Source organism: Protopterus annectens, chromosome 5.part0, assembly GCF_019279795.1.
Source record: "Protopterus annectens isolate FY-2018-M chromosome 5.part0, PAN1.0, whole genome shotgun sequence".
Taxonomy (NCBI): Eukaryota; Metazoa; Chordata; order Ceratodontiformes; family Protopteridae; genus Protopterus; species Protopterus annectens.
Window position 1 is genome coordinate 706,561,030 of NC_056735.1, and position 27,890 is coordinate 706,588,919.

The 27,890-nt window shown below is 38.5% G+C and overlaps 1 protein-coding gene across 2 annotated transcripts in view; it reads left to right on the forward strand.

The window, feature by feature from the left end:
• The window catches only part of ARHGAP6 (Rho GTPase activating protein 6), a 1,747,989-nt gene that overhangs the window by 1,517,004 nt on the left and 203,095 nt on the right, over nt 1–27,890 (forward strand). For both annotated transcript variants that reach the window (XM_044072553.1, XM_044072552.1), the window contains exon 7: nt 4,303–4,453. In XM_044072553.1, the coding sequence (XP_043928488.1) occupies nt 4,303–4,453 (151 nt within the window). The remainder of the gene's footprint in view (nt 1–4,302; nt 4,454–27,890) is intronic.

Sequence of the window (27,890 nt, forward strand, 5' to 3'; positions counted from 1 at the left end):
CTATAGCACTAATTTACCCAGCACAACAATGCAATAAAGAACAGGCCATACAGCAGCACTGCTCGTAACTGCATTATAATCAAAACAGTACTTTGTAAACTTATTGAAGACAGCACTAAAAACAAAATACATACATTTCAAGATACAAAAGCAAACTATCCTAAAACAATGATGAAATGTTTTAGCATAATTCTGAATGTACTGCATTAACCTCACGAACATGCCCTCCCAAATAAATAAATACAGTTAAGTAAACATTTCACGCTTTAAAAGTATGTCTTGCAAGACCAGCTAGTCTAAAATAAACTAAAATGCACAGCAGACCCCATGGACCCCTTTTACCTCAAAACACAGCAATTAGTAAGAAAAATAAAAATAAACCTATAACAGTAATTTACCCAGCACAACAATGCAATAAACAGGCCCAAGTAAAAGCAGTATGCCTGCAGTCCCATTTTAAGCAAAGCAGTACATTTTAGCTTTATTAAAGACAGCATAAAAAATAAAATACACACATTTCCAATTATAAAAGCAAACTATCTTGAAACAGCCACAACAATATGTATCTAGTAGAATAATAAATGCACTATGTTTACCTATGAACATTCCCCTCAAAAAATAAAAAGCTATACTCACATACACATTGACTTGCAAGAACTAACACTAGAAAAGATATCCAAAGCAGTATATCTTAACTTCTTGAAGACAGCATTAAATTGTACACATTTCTACACAAAAAAGTGGAAACTATCCTATAACATTTCTATCTATAAATGCAAAGTACCCTGAAAAAGCCACAACAATAGAAATATATCACACTACATTTATCTGTGAAGATTGTCCCCACCAGAAATAAAAATCTTCTATACATACATTTCAGCCTTTCCAACCAAAACAACCACAACAATTATAATCTCACACACACACACACACACACACACACACACATACACACACACACACACACACACACACACACACACACACACACACACACACACACACACACACACACAAACACACACACACACACACACACACACACACACACACACACACACACAATGTTTATACCTTTAAAAACTACTACTTGGAAATCTTAAAATAACCACTACACAGATTTAAATACTGTGTAGTTGTACCCATTTACCTCTAAACATTAAAAACTTAAATTGAAATAAAATACAGTATTCCCATTTTAAATAACTAGAGACACAAAATACTGTTGTACTTACCACTACAATCACAGTCTTTGCTGGGCTAGCTGGTTGGCTGGCTGGATGGATGACATGCTGCCTGCCTGTTGGAATGGCTGGCTGGCTTCCTGCCTGCTGGAGAGGCTGGCTGGCTTTCTGCCTGATGGAGGGGCTGGCTGATTGGCTGGCAGATTTCCTGCCTGCTGGAGTGCCTGGCTGGCAGGCTTTCTGCCTGCTGGAGTGGCTGGCTGACAGGCTTCCTGTCTGCTGGAGTGGCTGGCTGGCTGGCAGGCTTCCTGCCTGCTGGAGTGGCTGGCTGCCTGGCTGGCTGGCTGGCTGGCTAGCAGGCTTCCTGCCTGCTTGAGTGGGTGGCTGGCTGACTAGCAGGCTTCCTGCCTGCTGCAATGGTTGGCTGACTGACTAGCAGGCTTTTTGCCTGCTGGAGTGGATGGCTGGCTAGCTGGCTTGAATCCTGGCCTGAAGACTTTAAAAACAGACAAAGCACAGTCCTGTAGTATTAGTGGCTGTAGAAGCACTAATTAAAAAAAAAAACATCTACAGCCAATTCCTTTGTAGGGTTCTTCTTGGGTGAATCCTCATCCCCTTCATGAGTTGCAGCCAAGTGTTGCACAATTTACATCATCCAGACCTAACAGGGAATAGCTCTGCCTGCAGGTCCTGGCTGGTGATGTAACAGAATTGCCATGGAAAAAATGGAGGTATTTGAGACTTTTAAAGTCCCACTGCTTTACAGTGCAGACAACAGGATAATGTAGCTCACCCAGTGAGTGTCCTGCTAACAACAGGATGGGTGGCAACTGTAAGAAAACCTGCCATTATCCACGTATATGATGTCTGTCACCAAGTCTCACTCCTGTTAAGGGAGAAAATGCATGAGATGTAGCCCATGTCTCAGACAACAACAGAAACACTATATACCAGCAGGGCATCAGACAAAGGTAAACAGTGTTGTTCCTGACATAATAACCATCTCCCCAATCACTGCATATGCACCTTTACATGTTCCTAAGTGTTTTGTTACCCAGTCAGATATCCACCTCTCCCTTCGTACACTCACTGACATTTCTGCATTGATGCTGTGTGTTGTACACTGAGATGATATCCAGTTGCAAGTTTATGATGCTTTTCAGTGAATCTGGAATTTTGACCAAGTTTTGGATTCAGCTAGCTGGGGACAATTGCATTGGTCATGACTAAATTATGGGTAGCTGTACCTCAAAAATTCTGCCTGGTGTTTTTCAAACATTGCAAAAATATTTGCTGCAAAAATTCTCTTCCCTGATCATGACAAGTGCATGTCATCCTGTCCGAACATGTGTGACCGAAATTAGGCTCAGATGCTCTACACATTTCCATTTTTTTAAAATAGGACATTTTTCATGTAGGTATTTACCCAAAAAATCATTTCATTCATGATGACATGACTCTCATTTCCATGTGAGATTTGTGAAAAATATATCCTAACAGCTGTACATGCTATGTATCTAAGATGGTCACAATTTCACTAGTAACAGCCAAAGAGTCTTTGAGGATGAGAGCATTTGTACCATCATGCATAAAAACATATCCATACTTCCTAACATTAAGGCTTCCTAAGGCCTGCCTCACATCCTGTATTTTTGCTCCTGGCAAGCATAATACTATTCGATATCCATTATCTTCTCTGCAGATGTAAGTAACAGTTCCTCTAATAAGTGAATTTCCAATTACAAGATTATCTTTTCTGACCAGATCTGAAGAATCTTCAAATTCTAATTCAGTAATATCTGCTGTATCAGTTGTTACAGAGGTATGGTCTTTATCACCCTTAGTCTTATTAATCCCTTTGTTTTCATCGCTTATTACATTTGCAAGCATGCAATTCTCATCCAGCTGGCTTTGTACATCCACAACTTGAGCCATGTTGTCAACATCTGTCTTTCTCCTCTTATTTCTTAGAGTAATGTTCTTCAATCCTTCCATATTCACTTGTGATTTCTTTCTCACCTGCCTGTCCCTTGCCCCTTTTTTCTACATTCTCTTTTTGGAAAATGATGCCTTTTCTTTAGACTGAAGGTTTTCTAATAGTCTATGTGTTACATAGCAGTGCTGTGTCCTTTTTATTAAGTATACTCTTTATTTTACAAACCTTTGTCAGTTTAATTTTCTTCTTTGCTATTCCTTGTGAACTTCTTCAGTTCTTTCTTTTCTTTGTTCCCCTCTATACACTTTGAATCCTCAGATTGCTTAATGGTTGTATCCAGAATTCCAAAGTTGCCAGTGGCATTATTATCTTTTTTCAAAGGGGTTGAGCGATCTTTCACATCTTTTCCTAAATGTGTTTTGTTTGCTGTTTGTCTAACCTTATTTATCTCATCAGTCCAGTCATTAACATATTTAACAACAGTTCTCCAAGCAATGTCAACTGCACAAGTGCAATCAACATCAGTAAGTCTAGATTTACAACTAATACTGGTAAGCAAATCATCCAGCTTTTGACATGAGGAACACAGATCCCCAGTGTTGTCAGGTGTTACCTTTAAATATAAGTAGTATTTTTTCGACTGTAAAAGATATGTGTGATTTAGCAAATCATTAATGGCGCACTCATTTAAGGAATCAGTATTCAGCTGCAAATGGATAAAAAATTCTACAGGAAAAGAAAATAATCAAAATCAGTTTCCACAGAATTCAAAGAGAACTTAAATCAACTTCTATGATACAAGTCGCACAAACAATATACAACTAGATATTAAATTAAGTACAGTAAAGTTGTGCTGACTTTACATGTTATGAAAGTCACATAAAAGCTGGAGTTCCTGCATGCAGTAGCTTCTGCTCACTATTGCTTGCAGCTGCACCTCTTTTTAGCAGTACAGATCAATAAATCTAAGACAGGGTTGTTTAGATGAGCTAATATTCTAGTCAAAGCAGAAGATTTGTGTGAGTGAACTGCAACAGAATAGTATTTGCAGTATGATCTTCAGATAGTCTAATGAGTCATGCACAAAATGTTTCATTACCCTCTTGACTAATGTGAAGTGAAAATGATCTGACAAAAAAGAATTTAACTTCTTTTTGTTGCTGTTTGCTTATTTGTCTCCAGTTACGGGAAGAATTTGACAGAGGAGTAGATGTCGTTTTAGATGAAGAACACAGTGTCCATGATGTAGCCGCCTTGTTAAAAGAATTTTTGCGAGATATGCCCGATCCTCTTCTTACCAGAGAGCTTTATACTGCCTTTATCAACACAATGTGTAAGTTTTGATACAAGATAAACATTATAAACTAGTAGCTTCTGAAGAAGATACAGGGAAGTATAAAACAAAGGTGCTGAGTTTGCAGAAAAATATTAATACCTCTTTGCTTTCTTGATTTACTTTCATTGTACACCAAAGCAATTATAATGACACCTGATAAAATGTTTAACATAAATGTGCTTTACAATATCTTTCATTTTAGTTATTATTACATCATGAATAGTAACAAAAGATGGAAGAAAAGAAGAGTTGTTTTCACTAAATTAAAAGTCTAGACAGAATAGGTTAGTTAAAATAATGGTAGTAAAGCTGTTCTCAGTTTTATTTTGTTTTGACAAGTTGTGTTGCAGCTAAAAGAATGTATGTCATTGTTGTGTGTATACAGCAATGGTTTCTTGCTATGTAGGAGCCATATATGGCCAGCTTAATTTCATCGACCTGCTTGTCTTGACTACAGCACTAGTTTGTAATAGTTTGCAGGGACAGTGCAGGTGACCCCTAACTGAATGACACCATCACGAGAGTGGAAACACAGATCAGGAATCATAATAGCAGAGCAACAGCAGTATTATCTTTTTCAGCCTTAATTGAATCATGCACTGTTTATAATCACAATCTGTCTAAAGCAAGGATTGTAGGATCATTGGAGATTACTAGGCTATCAACTTGGAGGTCATTTCAAGCCTAGCAGTTTCATCCCAATGTGATAGCATAGAAATGTTAGTTTATACCCAAGACTGCATTTAGTAATGGCTGCCCATGTCCAGGAGGGTTGTGGGCGCTAACCCTGGTAAGAATTTACAGTGCCCATCCACTCATCCAGGTTCCTCTTGAACAGCGTCTTAAAGTTGTTGTGTTTCACAGGAATAGGTAGCCTATTCCAAAGACATGACAGTTGCAGGGAAATAAATCTGTTCCTCCAACATGTCCTATTTAAGTCACTGGCCATATTTAGGTCCCTGGAGCAGGTAGCCCTGGACACAGATAGCATATGTCATTCCAGCATCATTATACTGTATCAATGAACATCAACCCAAGAGGCAGTTACTATATTTCTGACCACTCTCAATCAAATCACTCTGTCAGTAGACAGTGTCTCCCCACACTGTACATACACACATACACACACACACACACACACACACACACACACACACACACACACACACACACACACACACACACACACACACACACACACACACACACACACACACACATACACACAGTAGAGTAACAATTGCCTATGCCCTTGTTTTCATAGGGTCAAACCCTACCAGGTGCATCAGTGACTGGCATCAGTCACTTTCCACCTCTTCAGTTAGGCAGTGGTGCTTTACAACATTTTGTCCAATAGACTGTCCTTGACTATTGACTTCAATCTACTTGGGTATTTGCATTTGGTAGTCTTTCACCACCACATCCTATACTATATGTCAGTGATTAGTGGAATTTCCCACAACCTATACAGAATATCAGTGATTCCTAGATTCATAGACTGTTACTAGGCTAATGATCTGAGGGCCTTTCTAAGCCAAGTCATGCTTTCATGAAAGAATAATAATTTCCCGTATCCAAATAGGACATCGATGGCCAGACATTTATAATCTACCTCTGTCTATATGGGACATGGGTGTCAGGCCTGGTATAAATTTCCTATTCCCCATCCAGTGGTCAAGATTGTGCTTAAACTGGGTAATAGACAAACTCTGCTTCACATGGATGGGAAGCCTATTCCATATGAGAGGCAGACTATGGGACACATCTGTCTCGCCAGCATATTCTGTTTAAGTCACAGACTAAATTCAGGTCCCCAGACCTTGTATTTTTGACTTACGAATATGTATGAGATTCATATGTGTGGGGGTGTGCGGATGCCTTGAAAACCATTGTTGTAATATCCTACAGCCTGTTCATTACATTATCCTTCCAGTATTGCCTTGGATGTAAGTGACTGGAGGCTTCATCCCTGTTAGGCTTATGAAAGATGTCCTCTCAACAAACCTGCTTCTTAAAGTTCTGCTCCTGCCCTAGTCATCCCAGTATGGCAGTAGTTGCTTGTTTTCTTACCTAAGAGCACAACATAAGATGTAAATGATCATAGGAGTATCCTACTGCCTGCATGGGGTCTATATTACCTTATCAAAAAATGTTGTCAGCAATTTGCTGAACAATAAACAGTGAACTGTCCCGTCTTTGACTGGCTACTTCAGCAAATGTTTTCCTAGGGGGAAAAAAATCACTTCACCAACCAAAAACAAGACAATATTTCATACCCTTTGAAGTGGGGAGCTTTGTCCTCACACCCCCCAATGTAGGGGACTGTGCTCCCCCACCTTCCTAACTAAATATACCAACTCTGAGATCATACTACAGTGGGGAAAAGGGCAATTTCCTGATGATGGCCAAGCAAATTTTGCCCTTGGAAAAAAAAATTGCTGAAGCGGTCATTCGAAGATGTAAGAGTTTGGTGTTTATTGGTCGGCAAACAGACATTCGCTGACTAGGTTTTTCAATAAGATAATATAGACCCCCTGCATGAAATATATACAATATACAGACTCCCTCACAGCCTGTATAGTATGTCAATTCTTGCTGAATTTCTCAACCTAGATGTCGTATCAGTGAGTTCTCCTCCCCTCAGCCTGAAATGTCAGTTATGATTTGTCTTACTTTACCACCATCAGTCCAAAAACAGACCTGGTGCACAGTTGCAGGTATTAATGGCTGCGTATGTGTAAATATAACATATAAGCTCCACCTATCTTGTAGAGCTTGGTAACTGTATGACATTTCCCATTGTCAGTGCTCCATCATTTTGACACATCATGATCTCCACATTTCTTACTCCACCACAGCACGTATTTACTGCAGCATTTTAACCAACATGGATATAGCAAAATTTTACCATATTGCATGCAATATAATCTTGACTAGGGAGAGAGAGAAAGAGAGATTTATCCTTGCATCAGAATCCTGGCACAGGCTGGGACGATTGGGGAGAGATGGTCGAAGGCTGCCAGCCTAATCAAATAGAATTTGATATCTAATTCTGGCATTTGTAAATAAATGTAAAATGCAGGCATGTTTTCTTGATAATAAATGTAAAATACAGGCATGTTTCTTGCGTGTAAAGAAAACACTGTAAAATGTGAACTTCAAGATTGTAACAACATTGCCCCCTTCCTGTAAAGAAAAATTAAGTCAAGCCTTCTTTTGAAATTGAAATGACTTTATGACATTCTTTGATCTTTAAAATTGGTTCCGGTCAGGCTGGCTGAAGACATTCTGTCTATTATGTTAACTAAGGATTAATTGCTAGAGTGTATATGTGAAATGCCTTTTAGTGTTGTATTCTCCTGTGCAGGTGTTAGCTTGCTAAATAATATAAATGGAGTTTCTATTAGCCTGGGACATCAGAGCAGGTGTCAAGATGATGCAATATGAATACTGGGAAAACCTAAGTGTCAAAAATGATGTAATCTGGGGAGGACCCAGAGACATGTTTGTTGATAATTTTTAAATATTATTTCTCACAAGAGACCAGAGAGCATTTTGATCTTGATATGCAACTTACCAGCACTCTGCTAAGCTCACATGTACGTTTTTAGCACTGTGATTTCTTGTATGAATGGCTAAAGCTAGTAAAGATTAATTGGGTATTTTCCTTTGAAATCAGACATGTCCTACTGTATTATTTTAAGTTTCTGTGTGATATCTGAAAACTTAGATATCTCTGTGGTGTAGTAGTTTTGTCTTGTGTTTTAATTATTTATTATTAAATATTTTTAAAACCTAACTGTGGCTGGTTTGTGTAGAGATAAGCTCTAGAGTACATTGCATATTTATATAGAGTTTATTGTAATAGGTCACTCTGATAAGCCTTAGACTGTATAGTCACATTACCATTGGATAATAATATTGCGCAGTAATAATTGGACACCCTTTTAAGGGCATTTTAGTAGCTGATATTATTAACTGGGTGGTGGCAGTAATTACTACCGTATAGTCTGGGTAAATTGGCACAGTTGGTGAATCTGTGTCAACCTTTCCCAGGAGTGTCTGTGAAGTTGTATAAATACTTATCTCAAAGTGTGTGTGTGTGTTGTGTCAGCTACTTGGCACGGACACGAAGCACTGGTTAGACAAAGAGGGTACTGGAGGTTTTAACTTTCCCAGTTAGGCTGAGACCTGGACCCTATAGCTGTGCCAGTGGGGAGTCTTATTGGGGACCTGGTGAGCAAGGAGCAACCAGTCCCAGACTGACTGTGATCTCTGTGTGCACTTAAGGGAAATTTTACTTTACTGTGTGTATTAGTTATCCTTTTCTCTTCTAGGAGACGACCTTCCTGGTGTTAGTGGTGAGATTTGAGGCTCCTTGATTGCTGGGCCAGGGCACGGTCATCACAAGTGTTTGGCAGTGGTGGGATCTACTTCACATACTAATTGGCTTGTTGTGGTGTGGGTAGAGCGAATTCCTGTAGCTTATGTACAGTGATCTCTAAAAGTGTTTTGTACTCTAAAACAGCCACGCAGTGTATACTCAGAGTTCAGATCACAATTGTTTTATTTCTTTTGTTAGCTTAGTGTTAGTCAGGGTGAGCAGGCAGCATGTCAGCAGAAGAGTATGGAAAGCTGACAAGGAGCCAGCTGGCGGAGATGTGCCAGGCTAGGGGACTGGTGCATGGAAACCTGACTAAAGCAGACCTGATTGCAGCCTTGGTTACAGCTGCATCAGAAAACAGCAGCCTGGTGGACAATCAGACTGACAGTGGAGATACAATATCCTAGGAGAATGGACAGCTCAACCTTTCTGCAGTAGACCTAAAAATCCAGCTGGAGCTAAAGAGGCTTGAGTTGGAGGCCAGGCATATGGAACTAGAAGCAGCCGAGAAAATGAGGAGCCTAAAAAATGAAGAACAGGAATGGTAGAGAAAGCATGAGAGGGAAATGCTGACTCATTGCCACAGTCATGGAGGTAATGGGGAAGGGAGTAACTGGATCCCAGAAGCATAAAAGGTCAGTAAATTACTTCCACAGTTTAAATAGGGGGATAATTTTGATAGCTTCATTCATATTTTTGAGCGGGTATGTAAACAGTATGAAGTTGACCGAGGGCTCTGGGTACAGTTTCTGACCCCCTTACTCCATGGTAAAGCTGTAACTTCTTTAGCAAAAATGCATGACACTGTTTTGATTATACTGCTGTAAAAAGACATTTGTTAGAATGTTTTAAGCTAACACCTGAAATGTATATGAAAAAGTTTTGTGAGCATAGACACAAGGCAGATGAAAGTGTATGTGGATATGCTGTTGAAATGAGCACTTATTTTCATAGCTGGGTGAGTGGATGTCAGGTCACTTTTGAAGGGCTGGCAGACCTTTTGGTAAGGGAACAAGCCCTTAGCACTTTGCCCGAGTACATGAGGATCTTGTTAGCTGATAAACAGTATGCTACTTCAGAGAAGTTGGGGAAGAAGGGAGACCTATACCTTAGCAAGCAGGGCAGCCCTGCACAGGAAAGGGACCCCTAATACTGCTCGTGGGACTAAAGGAACCCATGGTGGGCAGCACAGACTGCCCCAACAGAATCTGCCATTAGCAGTGGAAGCCACTAGTCCAGGTACACATCCATGAGCTATGGTTAAATGTTTTGAATGCAACCAGTGGGGCCATGTGGCATACAGTTGTCAATGGAGGCAAGGTGGGGAACCAAAGGTGAAGGAGCCAGTAAGTGGTAAAGACAAAATGCCATCAGTAGATTGTCTTGAGACTACAGGGGTATGGAACTACCATGCTGCAGATGTCCTGAGAGGGAAGGATATGGATGAGGCAGTACTATGTACTTATGCAGTTACATGCAGTAAGGCTAGGAGACAAGCATGTGGGTCTAGTAGCCTGGGGGAGACCCAGACAGACTGCATACTTATAGCCAGGACTGGTGAGGTGGTTACTTCAGGAAGGGAGCTACTTTGTAGCAGTGAGACTGAATGTGAGCCACAGCTGCTTGTGGGTACTGATGTTCCCTTGGACAGGGTAACTGCAGCAGTAGAGGTGAGTAGTAGTACCCAGGCTGACAGTGAGGCACTGCTGTCAGAGGATGCCAGACTTCCTGTGGAAGGGGAGCTGGGAAGGGTTACAAGGAGAGACTTGAGACAGGCTCAGCTGTCAGACCCTACATTGCAAGGCCTGAGGCTGGTATCTAGGAAGGCACCTGATTCTGCATGGAAGGGGGAATCTGTATACCGGATCAAAGGGTTACCGTACAGAGAGTGGACCCCTGAGGGAGGGCTAGAAGGTGAGAGAGTACAGCAGTTGGTAGTGCCTAGAGCTTACTTTCTGGCACTTCTAGCCATAGCCCATGATATTCCCTTTGCAGGTCATGTGGGCATAAAATGCATGAAGAGATTTGTTATGCAAAACTTCTGTTGGCCTGGAATTTCCAGAGATGTAACAGGGTACTGCAGGACCTGTGAGCAGTGCAAAAAGGTAGGCAAGGCAGGAGACAAGGTGAGAGCTCCTTTGATGCCTTTGCCTGTGATTGAGGAGCCATTTCAGAGGGTAGCTATGGATATTGTGGGTCCTCTGAGTACCCCAAGTTCCACAGGGAAAAAGTATATCCTAGTGATTGTAGATTATGCTACACGATACCCTGAAGCAGTGGCTTTGTCCTCCATTGAGGCAGAGAAGGTGGCAAATGCTTTGCTAGAGATTTTCAGCAGGGTAGGTTTCCCAAAGGAAATACTGTCTGACAGAGGTGCCAATTTTATGTCAGACCTGCTGGCTTGTCTGTGGAAGTTCTGTGGGGTGAAGCACATGAAGACCACCCCCTGCCATCCCCAGACTAATGGTCTTGATTAGAGGTTAAACTCTACAATCAAGTCCATGCTATGGGCATTTGCAGATCAGTTTAAGAGGGAGTGGGACAGATATTTGCCCCATCTGTTGTTTTCTTACAGAGAGGTTCCCCAGGAATCCACAGGTTTTTCACCCTTTGAGTTGCTGTATGAGCATAGGATGAGGGGACCTCTAGATTTAATTCGAGATTAGTGGGAAGGTGAGTGTGAGTCTCACAAAGAGTCTGTTGTGGCATATGTCCTGAACCTCAGGACAAGGCTCAGGGAAGTCATGGGCCTGGCCCAAGAGAACCTGGTAGAAGCCCAACAACAGAAAAAGGTGTGGTATGACAGGAATGCTCAAGCTAGAGAGTATGCTGCAGTGCAGCAAGTGATGGTTCTCATTCCTGTCAGACAGAACAAGTTGCAGGCAGCTTGGAAGGGACCCTACAAGGTGGTAAGAAAGGTAAGTGATGTTAACTACATGGTGGAAGTGCTAGGCAGATGACAGGGGCACAAATTGTACCATGTTAACATGATGAAACCTTACCATGATAAGGATGCCCTTGTGCTGAGCATTTGCAGTGGATTGCAAGAGGAGTCTGAGGGAGATCTGGTGACTGATCTCCTCAGTGAGGCTCGGGCTGACACCTCGGTGGAAGGAGTAGCAATGTCCCAGCAACTATCTTCTACCCAGGTTTGAGAAATCCGAGCAGTGTTGCAGGAGTTTGGGGGAATGTTCACCGGGAAACCAGGGAGCACCCACCTGGTGCAACACCAGGTGGATACAGGACCCCAAAGGCCTATCAGGCAGGCCCCTTATAGGGTGCCTGAGAGAGTCAAACAGACTCTAAGGGAAGAGGTACAGGAGATGTTGGAACTAGAGGTGATTCAAGAGTTCAACAGTCCCTGGGCCTCACCAGTGGTACTGGTGCCAAAGAAGGATGGAAGTACCAGGTTCTGTGTGGATTACAAGAAATTAATTAGTCACACGGAGTCAGATGCTTACCCCATGCCTAGGACAGATGAGGCCCTAGAGCAGCTGGGTGGGGCTAAGTATCTTACAACCATTGATCTTACCAAGGGTTACTGGCAGGTGCCCTTGACTCCCAGTGCTAGAGAGAAGTCAGCCTTTGTGACTCCTTATGGCTTGTATGAGGTCACAAAGATGCCCTTTGGAATGAAGAATGCCGCAGCGACTTTCCAGAGGCTGGTAGATCATATCTTAGCAGGAGCAGGAGGGTTTGCCTTTGCTTACATGGATGATATTGCTATCTACAGCCATTCCTGGCAAGAGCACCTTCAGCATATCAGGGAGGTGCCGGACAGAATACAGAGGGCAGGGTTGACCATTAAGCCGAGCAAATGTCAGGTGGGAATGGCAGAGGTCTCCTACCTAGGACTTAGAGTGGGGAGTGGTAAGATAAGGCCAGAACCTGCCAAACTGGAAGCTATTCAGGCATGGCCTGCACCTATTACCAAAAAGCAGGTGGGGGCATTCTTGGGGACAGCAGGGTACTACACAAAGTTCGTTCCCAATTATAGTACCATAGCTGCTCCCCTCACTGACCTGACAAGGAAGAACAGGCCAGATAAGGTAGTATAGACCCCAGCATGTGAGCAGGCATTTCAGAAGCTTAAGGAAGGTTTGGGAGGACTCCCTGTGTTAGCCAGTCCAGACTGCAGCAAAGACTTTGTTGTGCAGGTGGATGCTTCAAACTATGAGGTGGGGGCTGTACTTAGCCAGATTTCTTCAGAGGGAGAAGAGCACCCAGTGGTTTATCTCAGTCATAGGCTCCAACTCAGGGAGGAATGCTATGCAGCGGTAGAAAAGGAATGTCTAGCCATTGTGTGGGCACTACAAAAACTTCAGCCTTATCTGTATGGAAGAAAATTCACTGTGATGACAGATCACAACCCTCTAACATGGAGAAACACAGCCAGTCAGCAAAATGCCAAGTTGCTAAGATGGAGTCTGGGGTTGCAAGCTTAGGATATGTCAGTGCAGCACTGCAGTGGGAGTAGCAATGCCAATGCAGATGGGCACTCAAGACAGGGAATGGGGTGAAGTACACACAGATAGACCTGACACTCTCAAGTGATGTTTCTCAAGGGGCACTTAAGTATTTATACAACTTCACAGACACTCCTGGGAAAGGCTGACACAGATTCTCTGACTGTGCCCCTTTACCTAGACTATACGGTAGTAATTACTGCCACCAACCAGTTAATAATATCAGCTACTAAAAGGGTGTCCAATTATTACTGTGCAATGTTATTATCCAATGGTAATGTGACTATACAGTCTAAGGCTTATCAGAGTGGCCTATTACAATAAACTCTATATAAATATGCAATGTACTCTAGAGCTTATCTCTATACAAACCAGCCACAGGTAGAAGGTTTTAAAAATATTTAATAATAAATAATTAAAACACAAGACAAAACTACTACACCACAGAGATATCTAAGAGTTCAGATATCACACAGAAACTTACAATAATACAGTAGGACAGGTCTGATTTCAAAGAAAAATACCTAATTACTCTTTACTTGCTTTAGCTATTCCTACAAGAAATCACAGTGCTAAAAACTTACATGTGAGCTTAACAGAGTGCTGGTAAGTTAGATATCAAGATCAACATACTTTCTGGTCTCTTGTGAGAAATAGTATTTAAACATTACCAAAAAACATGTCTCTGGGTCCTCCCCAGATTACATCATTTTTGACACTTAGGTTTTCCCAGTATTCATATTGCATCATCTTGACACATGCTCTGAGTTCCCAGGCTAAAAGAAACTCCATTTACATTATTTAGCAAGCTAACACCTGCACAGGAAAATACAACACTAAAAGACATTTCACATATGCACGCTAGAAATTAGTCCTTAGTTAACACAATAGACAGAATGTCTTCAGCCAGCCAGCTTTAAAGATCAAAGATTGTCATAAAATCATTTAAATTTCAAAAGACAAATTTGAAAGGCTTGACTTAGTTTTTCTTTACATCAAGGGAGCAATGTTGTGACAATCTTGAAGTTCACATTTTACAATGTTTTCTTTACACTCAAGAAACATGCCTGTATTTTACATTTATTATCAAGAAAACATGCCTGTATTTTACATTTATTTACAAATGCCAGAATTAGATATCAAATTCTGTTTGACTAGGCTGGCAGCCTTTGCCCATCCCTCACCAGTTGTCACACAGGTAATAGAGCTTAGCATAATACATAAATATAATTTAGGGTGCATTCACATTTTTCTGCTAATATTTTGACTTTTTCTTGGATCAAAGAAACAGTAAAACATAAGGACATGTACATATGGTCTGTCTTTTTTCCTGCATGCTGTAAAAGCCCGTATACTTGTTTTCTTTTTCTTACATTTTTCTGCTAATATTTTGACTTTTTCTTGGATCAAAGAAACAGTAAAACATAAGGACATGTACATATGGTCTGTCTCTTTTTTCCTGCATGCTGTAAAAGCCTGTATACTTGTTTTCTTTTTCTTTTTTAATCATTCTCCTTGATCTACAATTCCCACAGCAACCATCCAGACATGCCTGCCACTGGCTCATTTCTTTCTTTGCACATTTAGCCTCATAAAATACTAGAAAGACATACAACTTGGCTAAGTTTTATGCTCCTAATATCCTACAGCTTGTTGGCTTACAATATCTGGCTACCCAGATTTACTTGCAAGTGAGTATTTCGAGATACAAATGATACTGGGTTGGACTGCTTGCAGTACTTGGCCAGACTTGCATCATTAAGTCCTCATCTAACAGAGTGTAGTACCAAGGTTTCTTCCAGGCAGCTGTCTTGCAATAGGACATATCTGACTCACTCTCTGTACAAATAGGTACACTAACCTTTACCTTCTCAGTGTTATCTGTCCAAAGCCATCTTCTTTAGCTCTCAGATAACCAGCTGAATCGAGATCATTTGCGACGTTGCAAGGATTTCTTCTTTCTCAAGCTTAGAAACAGCATTATGCTTGGTCTTTTTAATCCTATTTTTCTTATAAAGTAACACTTAGATAAGCGTCTCTTTTTGTTCTTGATCTCCTTCACTTTGATTACCACTAACACCTGTGCTGTTGGCTATCTCATATACCCGCTAAGCTTTCTTTTTTTAGATATGTTTTTGCCCCCGTCCCTTCATTGATATCATGCTCCAAAGGGATATGTCTATTGCATGATATCTTTTTATAAAGAATGCTGATGAGTTACAAACAGACTGTCAAATACTGTCTTCTCAGGCCATTTAAATATTGCTTTCAACCATGTAATTGCAAAAGTAATCACAGTATCTAAACTACAGCAAATACCAAGTGCCTTGCTACCTTTTTGATTTGATAGCTATCAGTCAATGATGAATGAGTTGAGATCATAACAAATTCATATCTATTTCTGTGTAACTACTGCCAGAAGCACTCACAAACAATTGAATTTGATTCTATCATTGCTGAGTCAAAACAATTCTTGATTTGCAATTATGGTCACGGTGAAACAATATATAACATTTTAATATTGTAGTCACAGGGGCTGGAAGAAGTGCTGATAAAGTACTGAGAATGGTTTTACCTGAGTTGAGTTACTGGTTATACATGAGCAGGGCTAAAGCCTTTTTTCAGTTTGTCATTGTGATAACACATTATATAGCATTTTTTCATTATAAAAACATTACAAATTTTATTTCTTTCAAAAGTACACATTTAAGATCAGGAAGTTTCCTGTAATAACATAAATACTGGTGGGAACTGGTGGTAGGGTCTATAATTCAGACTCATGGACAGGAGGCCAATTCATTATCAGTCGACATAAAAACAGTTTCCTGATATGCAGGAGTAAACTACGACAATCATGTGGCATCATCACATTTATGGTAAAGTGAAAGTAAACACATTATTCAAAATTCCCTATTGACAGTTTTCAGTGCAGCAGAGTTACGAGGCATCCAACAGATTATAAAATATTCCAACAGTTAATAAAAAATCAATTAACAAAGCACTACAGACAAATAAAATTTACAGTTAAGAAGATAAAGTTAATCATTTGGTATGCAAGGTCTTGTCAGATCATTTGGCAAACAAAGGATAATAGTACAAGATGCATTCTTTCTACATTGTCAGTAATGAGTTAATTAGCGAGTTATCTAGCTAGTTAGGTTTGGTTATTGTACTAGACCACTGCTCAAATATGACCATTTGCTGACTCAGCTTGGCTTACATGCTAGCAAAAACAGTAAAGGAAGATTAGAGGTATAACCAAATTATTTAGTATAGTGACATAACATAATATCACATGACGATATATATGCAATGGAAAATATATACATATTTACAAAAAGGATTATAAAGACTTAAGAATAGGAGTTTATAATGCATAATGTAGAGGGTTATGATTTGGTCTAAGATTGTCACAATGTTTTTATGTTTTCAAGACGTGGATGCCAAGCAATTCACCAAAAGAGTGAAGTTCAAGAGGTAAATCTTAGCATTCATGTCAAGAACACATAATAATGGGTTATGATTCGTGAGACCCTATCAGAACTCTTTGTAGTACATGGAGTATTATCAACTCTGTGTACTATCAGTAAAAAAAAAAAAATGCACTGTGTTTTACCGGCTTCGAAAGCCAGTAATGTACTTAGCAAGTGCTGTCACATAGACAGCATGTAAGGAAAAAGTCAGGGAAAGTTTTTAAATACTGCCCAATTTAAGTAAGTTACTTGCAAACTAATGTCTGCAAATTTCAGTGGATACAGGAGGAAAGATATCCAGGGACTGGAGAATACCCCTTCCCTTATACCTGACTGTGGCAAGACTTAGGAGGTGTGCAACACCGCTGTTATGGTTGAATCTCATGCTACTGTAGCACATAACAGGTTTATCTTTTTTCCAATTTTGAAAAGTAATCAGGGTGTTCCATGCACTACAGAGGTTTTATAGGTGAGGTAAATATGGTCCAGCCAAAAAGTACAGATAAAGTTTTGTTTTTTCAGTGTAGTGAGACCTTTTAGCAGTGACGACAGTAGAAATTATAGAACAGTGTGAACATTTAGCATGTCAGTTAGCAGTATAGTAGAGATTACTTGTGGAGGAATATAGAAACTGAAATATGAACTTGTCAGAAAACATATGATCTTTTAACTCTACTGAGGTTCTGTAGGTAGTCTCTGCAGAGTAGCTTCATCTCTCATGCTTGAAACATCTTTTATTTGCTCTGTACAAGCAAACTCTGAATCCTGTACACTGCTATTTATTCAATATATTCCACAGCCAAAGTGCCCGCCCCATGAAGCAGCACTTCTTCAAGTCTGTCTTGAGTCATTCACTTTCTAACAGCAGCCCATATTCTGTTTTCGCCACTCAGTCCCTACTTTTTCATTTACCTGCACTAATTAATACAGGCAGTGTTTCCTCTGGCCTTCCTGGGGAGAATTGAAAGAGATATCTATAATTTCCTAGTTGTTTCCTACAGTCATCGATGTGCAACAGAACCACCGTACCACCCTCCAATTTTATGATACCCATCTTGCATTGAGGGGACATTTGAAACACACATTAACACAGAGCCAACTTCAGCACTTGTAGGACTCTGAAAAGTAGGTCACCTGGACTGTATTCCTTATCTCCCTTAAGTTTCTTACGTTCCTTCTGTAAATTTCCCCTGCTAAACACTCCATTCTAAGAACCTTCTCAGTATTTCTTCAACTTCTGTTGTACTTTTAAACTTCCCCAACACCTTTCCAGGAGACAGTTTTCTCTGTATCCCAAATGTGTCTGAAAATTTCTTCTGCTCATTGTCCTGATTATTTATTTTGCTCCGTCTCCTTTTGATGGCAAAATGTGCATGTTTGAAAGCAGTATCATTGGCCGTTTCCTGTCTCTCACTTCTCCTCCCTTTTAAAGCAATCATGCGGCTAGTGATGACGCTTGTTTAATGTATTGCATTTTTTTCATTGTACATTTTGATCTTTTGGCCCTTCATTTATTTCATAAGGGCCAACTGTTATTTTAAATTTTTTTTCTCATTTCCTACCGCCAACATATATTGTTTATCTCTGCATTTCCACAAAATAAATTCTAAACTTCAGCAACCCAAAACATTGTTTTATGTAACACTTTCCTGCATTACCCCAGACAATGTAAAATGCACTGTGGAGTGATCAGTGATGAACACTAGCACTCTCACTGTTATCTGGAATTTTTTTAAAAAACATGAGTACACGAGTTGCAGAAATGTGTGCATGTTTTGTAAAAAAAAAAAAAAAAAAAAAAAAAAAGTACTTTTACAGTCTATATTCCAAAGTCACTAAAGTAAAGAGTAAAAAAAAATACCAATGTTTTGTGTGAAAAGAAAAAGGAAAGGAAAGGAAAGAAATGGAAACAAGTATTTGCCTTTCCTTGAGGTAAAGGAAAATCAAAGGTGAAATATAGAGTGGTTAACAGTGGTTTTCTCCTCATCACATGAAACACTAGTTCTGTACATGTTTTTTGTTAATTGTGTTCTAAACTCACTATGAAATCTCAACAGTTTAAAAAAAAAACTCTTTCCTTGTCCACACTGGTTAACTGCTAAAGTGTAGCTCATAGACAGTTACTTGGCATGACGTCAAGATGACCATTAAAGACCCTAGCCAGAATTCTGTATTGCACCAAAGCACTACCTAATTAAGCAAATTGCTTAAGGTCATGCAGAAGTCACATGAAGGTGGAAAGATTCAGATCCTGGACCAGCAAATAAAGCAGCTTATTAACAAGCCAGAGCGTTATTCCTCTGTACTAAGTGCCAGCTCTCATTCCCACTTCCCATTAGAGTTTCTGCTAGATGTTCATCATTAGAACACTTTTGCATTAGCCTAAGTTTTATATATATATATATATATATATATATATATATATATATATAGGGTCTATATTAAAACAATGAAAATCCATCACATCGAATACCAAAACAGCAACACGTATTATTCAAACCGCGAAAATACAGAATGCACTAAACCACGAAATTTAAACTATCGAATGTTCATAGTCGGCGAACCCCACCAACCGCTACATACTACCTACCCAAACAAAATAAATAAACCACATACATACACTAACCAAACCCTACTCCTAACCCTAAAGAAAAGCACCAAAACTCAACTTCTAACCCTACACTAAACCCCACATACACAACTATCTATGCACTACCGGTAACCCCTCCCTAACCCTAAGGTCCGTAATTACCGCAAACTTCCCCTACGAAGATATACCCAAACAAAATAAATAATACACATAAATACATTTAACAAAACCCTACTTCTAACACTACACTAAATCTTACACACATTACCTATCTATACACTTACTTTAATCCGCACCCTACCCTAAGGTCCACTATCGCACACTTACCTTACGGAGCTATACCGCAGACAAGACAACCAAAACACTTTAACATTTTGAATTTCGTAGTTTTGCATATTTGACGATTACGTATTTCACGCATTGTGTGTCGATGATTTCGTATTCGCATAAACGGACTTTCGACAATCTAATAGGAATCTATATATATATCTATGGGACATTCTGCCAAGGATTGGACCAGCTGTCCTCTTCCAGAGCTTTAAGTCATCTTCCATATCCCTTTGCTGCTGTACAGTTTTAGGCAAGCAGTATAAATTCAGTGGTTAGGACACCAAAACTTCATATCTCTTTTGTTTTTAAATTGTGCTCCTCCCTGTGGGCTTTGAGTTGAGAGAATGGTAAAATGATTAAGGTGTTTACCTCCCTGCAAAACGTACAGCGTTTGAGTCTTTGGAAGGGGAATTGGGTAGGCTTAAAATGGCCCACAAGATTAGCTTGTCTAGTACTTACCTATGAACTTATAAAAATTAAATAAATAAATAATCAAAAATTCAGTAATTGAAAGTCAGCTATTGCTTCACCAAGGCTGGGCAGATAAATAACCCATTGTGTAATAACTTATTTATTTATTTATTTATTTATTTATTTATTTATTTCAGTTCGATGACCGGGGAGGTCCATTGGGCTCAGGAGCCCATTTTCAGTGGAGGCCTGGGGAGAAAAGCTCCACATTACAAAATACAAAGATAAAAACAAAAATACAAAAGATAAAATTTAACATAAGATTCAAGGTACAGATACATAAGGATGCAGCCGTCAGTCTACATGGTATGAATAAGTAAAAAACCAATAACCACCAGCTCCAGGTACAAATAAATCAGGTCCCCAAAAGAAGTAGCAAGTTGGAGTTTAATATCCACTGTATTTCCAGTAACAATAGCAGCAAAAAATGATGATGTCCACAAAATCAAAACACAACGTTTCGTCATCAACTTCCTCCGTAATGACAACCATAGTGAAGACTTTTCCTTATATAGTGAACTTACTCCAATTAACATTTAAACTAACCAATCATGATGTAATAAAATAAAATACCTAATGAATAATGTATTAAATACTTCAACTCACGACAACAGATTGTGAAACATAATTAGATATAAGAACTGATGTTAAATACATTTCAAAAATTTAAAATATGTGTGTACACATATATCAAAATTAAAATTCTAGTATAAATTAATTAAAAATGTTTAATTCTATCACAAACCATACTTAAACTCTAATGTGTGTCGTATAGTAAGTTGCACCATCTAGTGGTCAAAATAAAGAATCACAGTATTTAACCATAAAAATGACTGGAATATAAACAAGTTTAAAATGTATGCTTATTAAAAACTACTAAATATATAACTAAACAATTGATTTTAATAAATTTTGATAAATATTTTTTTTTAAATTGTTTAAAATTTAATTTAATAAATCCACAAATTCCATAAGAAAAATGAATATTGCACTTATTTAAATATACTTTTTAAAGGTGCTAGAGCTTTGCTGCCCTTAATTTTAGCACCGGTGCAAGAGACACCATGTCATTTAACCCCAAGTTTCTACCTGAATCAAGTATTAGTTGCCAATGTAACTCCCTATATTCAATAAGCGTTTCCCACATACCAACTCTGGGATTAATGGGAACTACTTCAAGCACAAAAAATTGATAACCTGTTGTTGGACATTTCATAGAGTGTTTACTTTGTTAACATTGTTTAGCTGTTAAGATTGTTCCCAAGGGTCTTAGAGTCTGTAAATTTCCTAACAATGTTATAGAGGGGTCGGAATTTTACGAAGAATTGATTGAAATATTTGATAATTGTGGATTTGCTATAATGAAAGCAATTATAAGAAATAACGAATTACTTATGGAAAAGTTGCTTACTGATATTGAGAACATTAACAAATCCATTATTACTGATTTAAAATTTACCATTGATACAGAAAGAACTAAATATCATGAATTGTTTAAAAATATAGAAAGTAAATGCAATGAGGTTCAGGATAGGAAAACCAGGAAAATCAAGAGGGACCTCGAAGAATACAAAAACAAGAGTCATTACCCCAAACCCAAGTATGTTCCAAGGCAAAAATATGGTAATTGGAACAAACAATACACCTATGAGGCTGAGTGGGAAGAAGGGGAAATGGCGGAAGTTTTTGACCAAGCAATTAACAATGAAGAATTCCCCCCACTTAGGAGATCAGAAAGACTAATGAATCAAGAAAAAGTGTATTACAACTCAAAAAACTACATGGGGAGAGACCATTTGTGAGGAGAGAACAGAGGTGGAATTAAGTGCTGGCATTAGTAATAATGCAAATACATGGTCATACAATGGCTTCAATATTTTCAATTACTGTAACGCTCAGGTTGATGTTTCTTGGTTCAACTTGTTTTCAAAAGGTTTCACATTTGTCCCCAGACAAAGAGTAGACATGTTTAGACTATTAATTGACATCAAGTTATTTGTTAGGAAAAAGAACCTTGAATTATTCTTTAAAGGTAAAACCAGTCATTCTCATGATGAGACACTAAAGTGTAAGAGTGTTTTTAACCCCCCCTTACACCCCCAGTTGAGGAACTTTGAAATTAAAATTGAAAATGAAGTCAGAAAGCAATTAGCTACTAAGCATATGCATTCAAATTTATCCCAAGGAGAGTTCAAGACATTGAAAGAAATTAGTAACAACAGTGAACTGAGGGTTATGAAACCTGATAAAGGAGGGGGAGTGGTGGTTATGCAAGCAATACAATATGAAGGTAAAATGTTGGAAATATTGAATGATGTAGATAAATACACTAGAGTATCTCTTAACGAAGTCAACATAGCCTACAAAAAGATACACGTTTTATTGAATGACCTTTTGTTAGAAGGTTCAATTGACAAAGAAACTTACAAGTTTTTGACTGTTGAGAAGCCTAAGGTCCCATGTATTTTTGGCATCCCCAAAGTACACAAAGATAGTATAGATCCCCCCTTAAGGCCTATAGTGTCAGCGGATGGCTCTGCTACAGCCCCTCTGGCAAAGTTTGTTGATTTGAAAGTTAAAAAAGTACTAGAGGGAAGAAATTACATACTCAAGGACTCGTGGGACTTTTTAAGGAAAGTGGAACCAACTTTGTACAGTGAAAATTTGAGTTTTGGCACAATGGATGTCGTTGATCTTTTTGGCTGTATCCCACATGATACGGGGCTACACTGGTTTGAAGAAGCCTTAATAGCTAGCAAAAAACTGACGCATGGAGACTTTAGAAACACCTTAACCCTAATGGAAATTGTATTAAAAAACAATTTTATTTATTTTCAAGGGGAATACTACAGACAAGAAAAAGGTGTAGCCATGGGGGCACATTGTGCCCCAACTTACGCCAACATTATTATGGCTTTTTGGGAGGAAAAATTTTTGCTTAACTCGCCTTTTAGTGACCAATGGGTTCTATATGCCAGATTTCTTGATGACCTTTGCTTCTTTTGGAAAGGTAATCAATGCAGCTTTGAGAAGTTGGTAGAATATGTTAACAAAACCACCAATTTTTTGAAATTTACTCAGAATTTTGACTCAAATACACTGAATTATTTAGATGTCAATATTAGTAAAAAAGATGGAAATTTCACATCAAAGATACACAGAAAAGAAACATTTTCCAATTGCTATTTACATTTTAGTAGTTGTCATCCCCCATTTCAGAAAAAGGGAGTTGTAAAAGGGCAACTAGTTCGTACAAGTAGAATGACATCTGAAGATGATGAATTTTGTAATGAAGTTAATGTACTTAGAGAGCTTTTTGCTGTGAGGGGTTATTCACATGACTATTTCAATAACATTTTAGAAGAAGTAAACAAGAAAAGGAAGGGTCCCTTCGCTCCTATCTTAGGTAAAAAAGACACAGCTGTAACAAAAGCAAACAATAAAGCTAATATTGATCAATACAGTGCAGGGCTTGTTACCACCTTTAATGAACATTCAACCCTAATAAAGGAAATTTTTACTAAAGAATGGAATGCCTTTTCAGAAATTTCTGATTTAGAACACATTTTTGATAAGGAAGTAACTTACACCTATCGCAAAGGGAGAAACATTAAGAACATATTAGAAAATTGTCATAACTTCAATAGAATAGGTAAGAACAGTAAAGCTAAGAAGGGATTGTTTAAATGTGGTAGGTGTAATTATTGCACGCATTTATTGACTGGTAGCTCAATCTATCTACAGGCAAGGAAAAAGACACTATTTTTAAATAGTTATGCAAATTGTGATACTAGTGGCATCATTTACATTGCTATATGTAAGAAATGTTCTTCATTTTATGTTGGAAAAAGTGAGAGGAAGCTCAAACAAAGGATTTATGAGCACCTTTATGATGTTAGAGTGAAAAGAGACAAAAATGCACTAAGTAAACACTCTATGAAATGTCCAACAACAGGTTATCAATTTTTTGTGCTTGAAGTAGTTCCCATTAATCCCAGAGTTGGTATGTGGGAAACGCTTATTGAATATAGGGAGTTACATTGGCAACTAATACTTGATTCAGGTAGAAACTTGGGGTTAAATGACATGGTGTCTCTTGCACCGGTGCTAAAATTAAGGGCAGCAAAGCTCTAGCACCTTTAAAAAGTATATTTAAATAAGTGCAATATTCATTTTTCTTATGGAATTTGTGGATTTATTAAATTAAATTTTAAACAATTTAAAAAAAAATATTTATCAAAATTTATTAAAATCAATTGTTTAGTTATATATTTAGTAGTTTTTAATAAGCATACATTTTAAACTTGTTTATATTCCAGTCATTTTTATGGTTAAATACTGTGATTCTTTATTTTGACCACTAGATGGTGCAACTTACTATACGACACACATTAGAGTTTAAGTATGGTTTGTGATAGAATTAAACATTTTTAATTAATTTATACTAGAATTTTAATTTTGATATATGTGTACACACATATTTTAAATTTTTGAAATGTATTTAACATCAGTTCTTATATCTAATTATGTTTCACAATCTGTTGTCGTGAGTTGAAGTATTTAATACATTATTCATTAGGTATTTTATTTTATTACATCATGATTGGTTAGTTTAAATGTTAATTGGAGTAAGTTCACTATATAAGGAAAAGTCTTCACTATGGTTGTCATTACTGAGGAAGTTGATGACGAAACGTTGTGTTTTTGCAAACGTATTGTGATTTTGTGGACATCATCATTTTTTGCTGCTATTGTTACTGGAAATACAGTGGATATTAAACTCCAACTTGCTACTTCTTTTGGGGACCTGATTTATTTGTACCTGGAGCTGGTGGTTATTGTTTTTTTACATATTTATTTTTTCGCCTTCGGCTCTGGTTTTTGTGTTTACATGGTATGAATGCTGGTAATTTGTGATACAGAGGCAATATAAGGAAAGGTGTTTACATAACATATGAGTAATATATTGAAATGGATGATTAAAAGGTTACAAAGAGTCTGAGTCTAGTAATGGCAGAGTGGTAGAACAAGCATAAATGTTAGGGAGTGGAATAAAGGGAGAGCAAACTATTTACAATATTTACATATATACACAGGACAACAGTAAACAATAAGTAGATATGAACAAGGTTGATAGTAGTAAGAAATTGAATAGCATTACTGTTAATATGTACAGTGAGGAGGCTAGGTGGGGAAAGTGCAGTTGCACTTCCACTTAGAAAACAGGTAGGAATGGAGTACAGTTTTGAAATTATTAGGATTTTCTGTCAATCTTAAAGTAGGAGAGAGTGAATTCCACTTTTTGGCTAAGGAAAAAGAAAAAGAAAGGAGGTGATGCCCGGCAGGTCGTTTTGGTTTGTGGACATTGAGTAGGTTTAGGTGGTCCGATCGAAGTGGCCTATTAGGGGTATATGGTTGAAGGATGTTCGATAGTGCAGGACATTTAGAAGGGTTAAATAATAGCCTGTGGGCAGTGATAAGTTGGAGGTAGTCTAGAAGGTTGGGGAGTTCTAGCCAGTTTAGTGACTGGAGGGCAGAGCAATGATGGGAGGAGTGTTTGGCTTTGGTGGTGAATTTAGAAATTTTGTTATAACAAATTTCCATTTTTGAGGAAGTCGAGGCAGATAAGTTAGTTAATAGAGGGGCATCATACATTAGTGAGGGAAAAAGATAGGTAGTGGCAAGCGTTTGTCTAGAAGAAGGAGAGAGATAGTGGAAGTTTCTGTATAACAGACCAAGTTTTTGATGTGTTTTCTTAATGTTGAGTTGAACATGGGTGTCAAATTTTAGGTTTTCATCGATAGTGACCCCAAGAAGTTTGGCACAGGGGACAATTTCTATGGTAGAATTGTTAAGGCTTCTAATTTTGAAGGTCTTTTTGTCAAGAGTGAAGGATTTTGTGAGGGGGAAGAGTAGTATTTTAGATTTGTTAGCATTTAGAGATAGGTGGTTTTGGAGCATCCAGTTCTCAGTGGTAGAGAAGGCATTTTGTGTGTGTGCTAAAAGTTCAGGGAGGTTGGTGGCACAGCAGATTAAGGTGGAGTCATCGGCGTATTGTACGATTTTAGTATATGGGATGGCAGAGTGGAAGTCATTGATAAAGATATTGAAAAGCATGGGGCCAAGAATGGAACCTTGGGGAACTCCAGTGGGGGTAGGAAGGAAGTTACAGGTGCCTTTTCTCCATTTTACAGCTTGAGATCTGTTGGAAAGGTAACTTGACAACCAGGATAGTGTATTGTCGGAGAGGTTAAGCTTAGATAGGTGACTAAGGAGATGAGTATGGGAGACAGTGTCAAAAGCCTTAGAGAGATCAAGTAGGACTGTTGAAACTATTTTGCCAGAGTCACGAGCATGATTGACTATATCTAGGAATGAAAGTAGAGCAGTTATAGTGCTATGGCCAGGACGGATACCATGTTGGGTGTGAGAGAGGAGGTGGTTTTTAGTAAGGAAAAGCATTAGCTGAACATGAACGCATTTTTCCAGTATTTTTGATATAGGGGAGAGGATGGCTATGGGACGAAAGTTTGAGGTATTATTGTTTATACCACCCTTATGAAGGGGGTGTATAAAGGCAGTAAGCCACAGCTTAGGGACATATGATTCCTGTATGGATCGATTGATTAGGATGCTAATGGGGAGAGCGATTCCATCTGCAGCAATTTGTAAGAATTTAGATGGAATATTATCTGGGGCATTTGAGCAAGGTTTCAGGTTGCTGAGAAGTTGTTTTATATATGAGGTAGAGACTAGTTTGAGTTGAAAAGTGGGGGGAGGATTGGGTTTAGAGGTTGGGGTAGAATGACTGAACTGTGAGGATGGGTTAATAGGGAAGGACTTATTTAGTTCAGCTATAGAATTAATAAAGAAGGAGTTGAAAAGAGTAGCAATTTCTGTGTCGGATTTGGTAGTATCAGGGCAAGGATTATTTTTGGTGCCTGGGTTGAGAAGAGAATTAATGGGCTTCCAAAATTGTTTGGGGTTTTTAGAATGGTTGGCTTGAAGAGTCATATAGTAGGATTATTTGTCTTTGTATATAAGTCTTTTAGTAAGATTGCAAAGTTGTTTATATTGAAGTAGGATCTCAGTATGTTTATTATGCTGAGATAATTTCCAGCATTTGTCTCTCTGTCGCATGAGTTTTTTGGTTTCCCTAGTTAACCATGATGTGAATTTAGATTTGATTCTTATAGTTTAAGGAGGTGCTTGGGAGTTAAGTATATTTAGGAAGGTAGAGTTAATGGTTTTGATGGCACTGTCAAGTGGTAAAGCCTTTAGATTATCCCAGTTAGTTTGTTTGAGGGTATTAGAGAAAGTTACAGGATTAAAGTGAGTTAGGTTGTGTGTATGTTGGTATTGATGCTGGAGGGGGGGAGACAGGGTTGCTCGGTGGATGAAGGCTGGCAGGTGGTCACTGAAAGAGTTGGGAAGGATTCCTGAGTCCAAGATATTATTAGGGTGGGTGGCTAAGATCCAGTCAAGTGTAAATCCTGGAGGATTGCTCTTGTTGGGTCTGGTAATAGAATTGGTTGATTGAGTAAAGCTGTAAAGATAGACAGTTATGGCAGAATTTGGGTTATTAACTTTGTTCCAATCGATATTAACTTCCCCTAAAATGTAGGTCTCTAGGTTAATATTAGTTGAGACCCACTGGAGGATTTCTTTAAGGGTGATAGCATTGTTACCTGGGGGAATATAGAGGGAGATGAAGCAGATA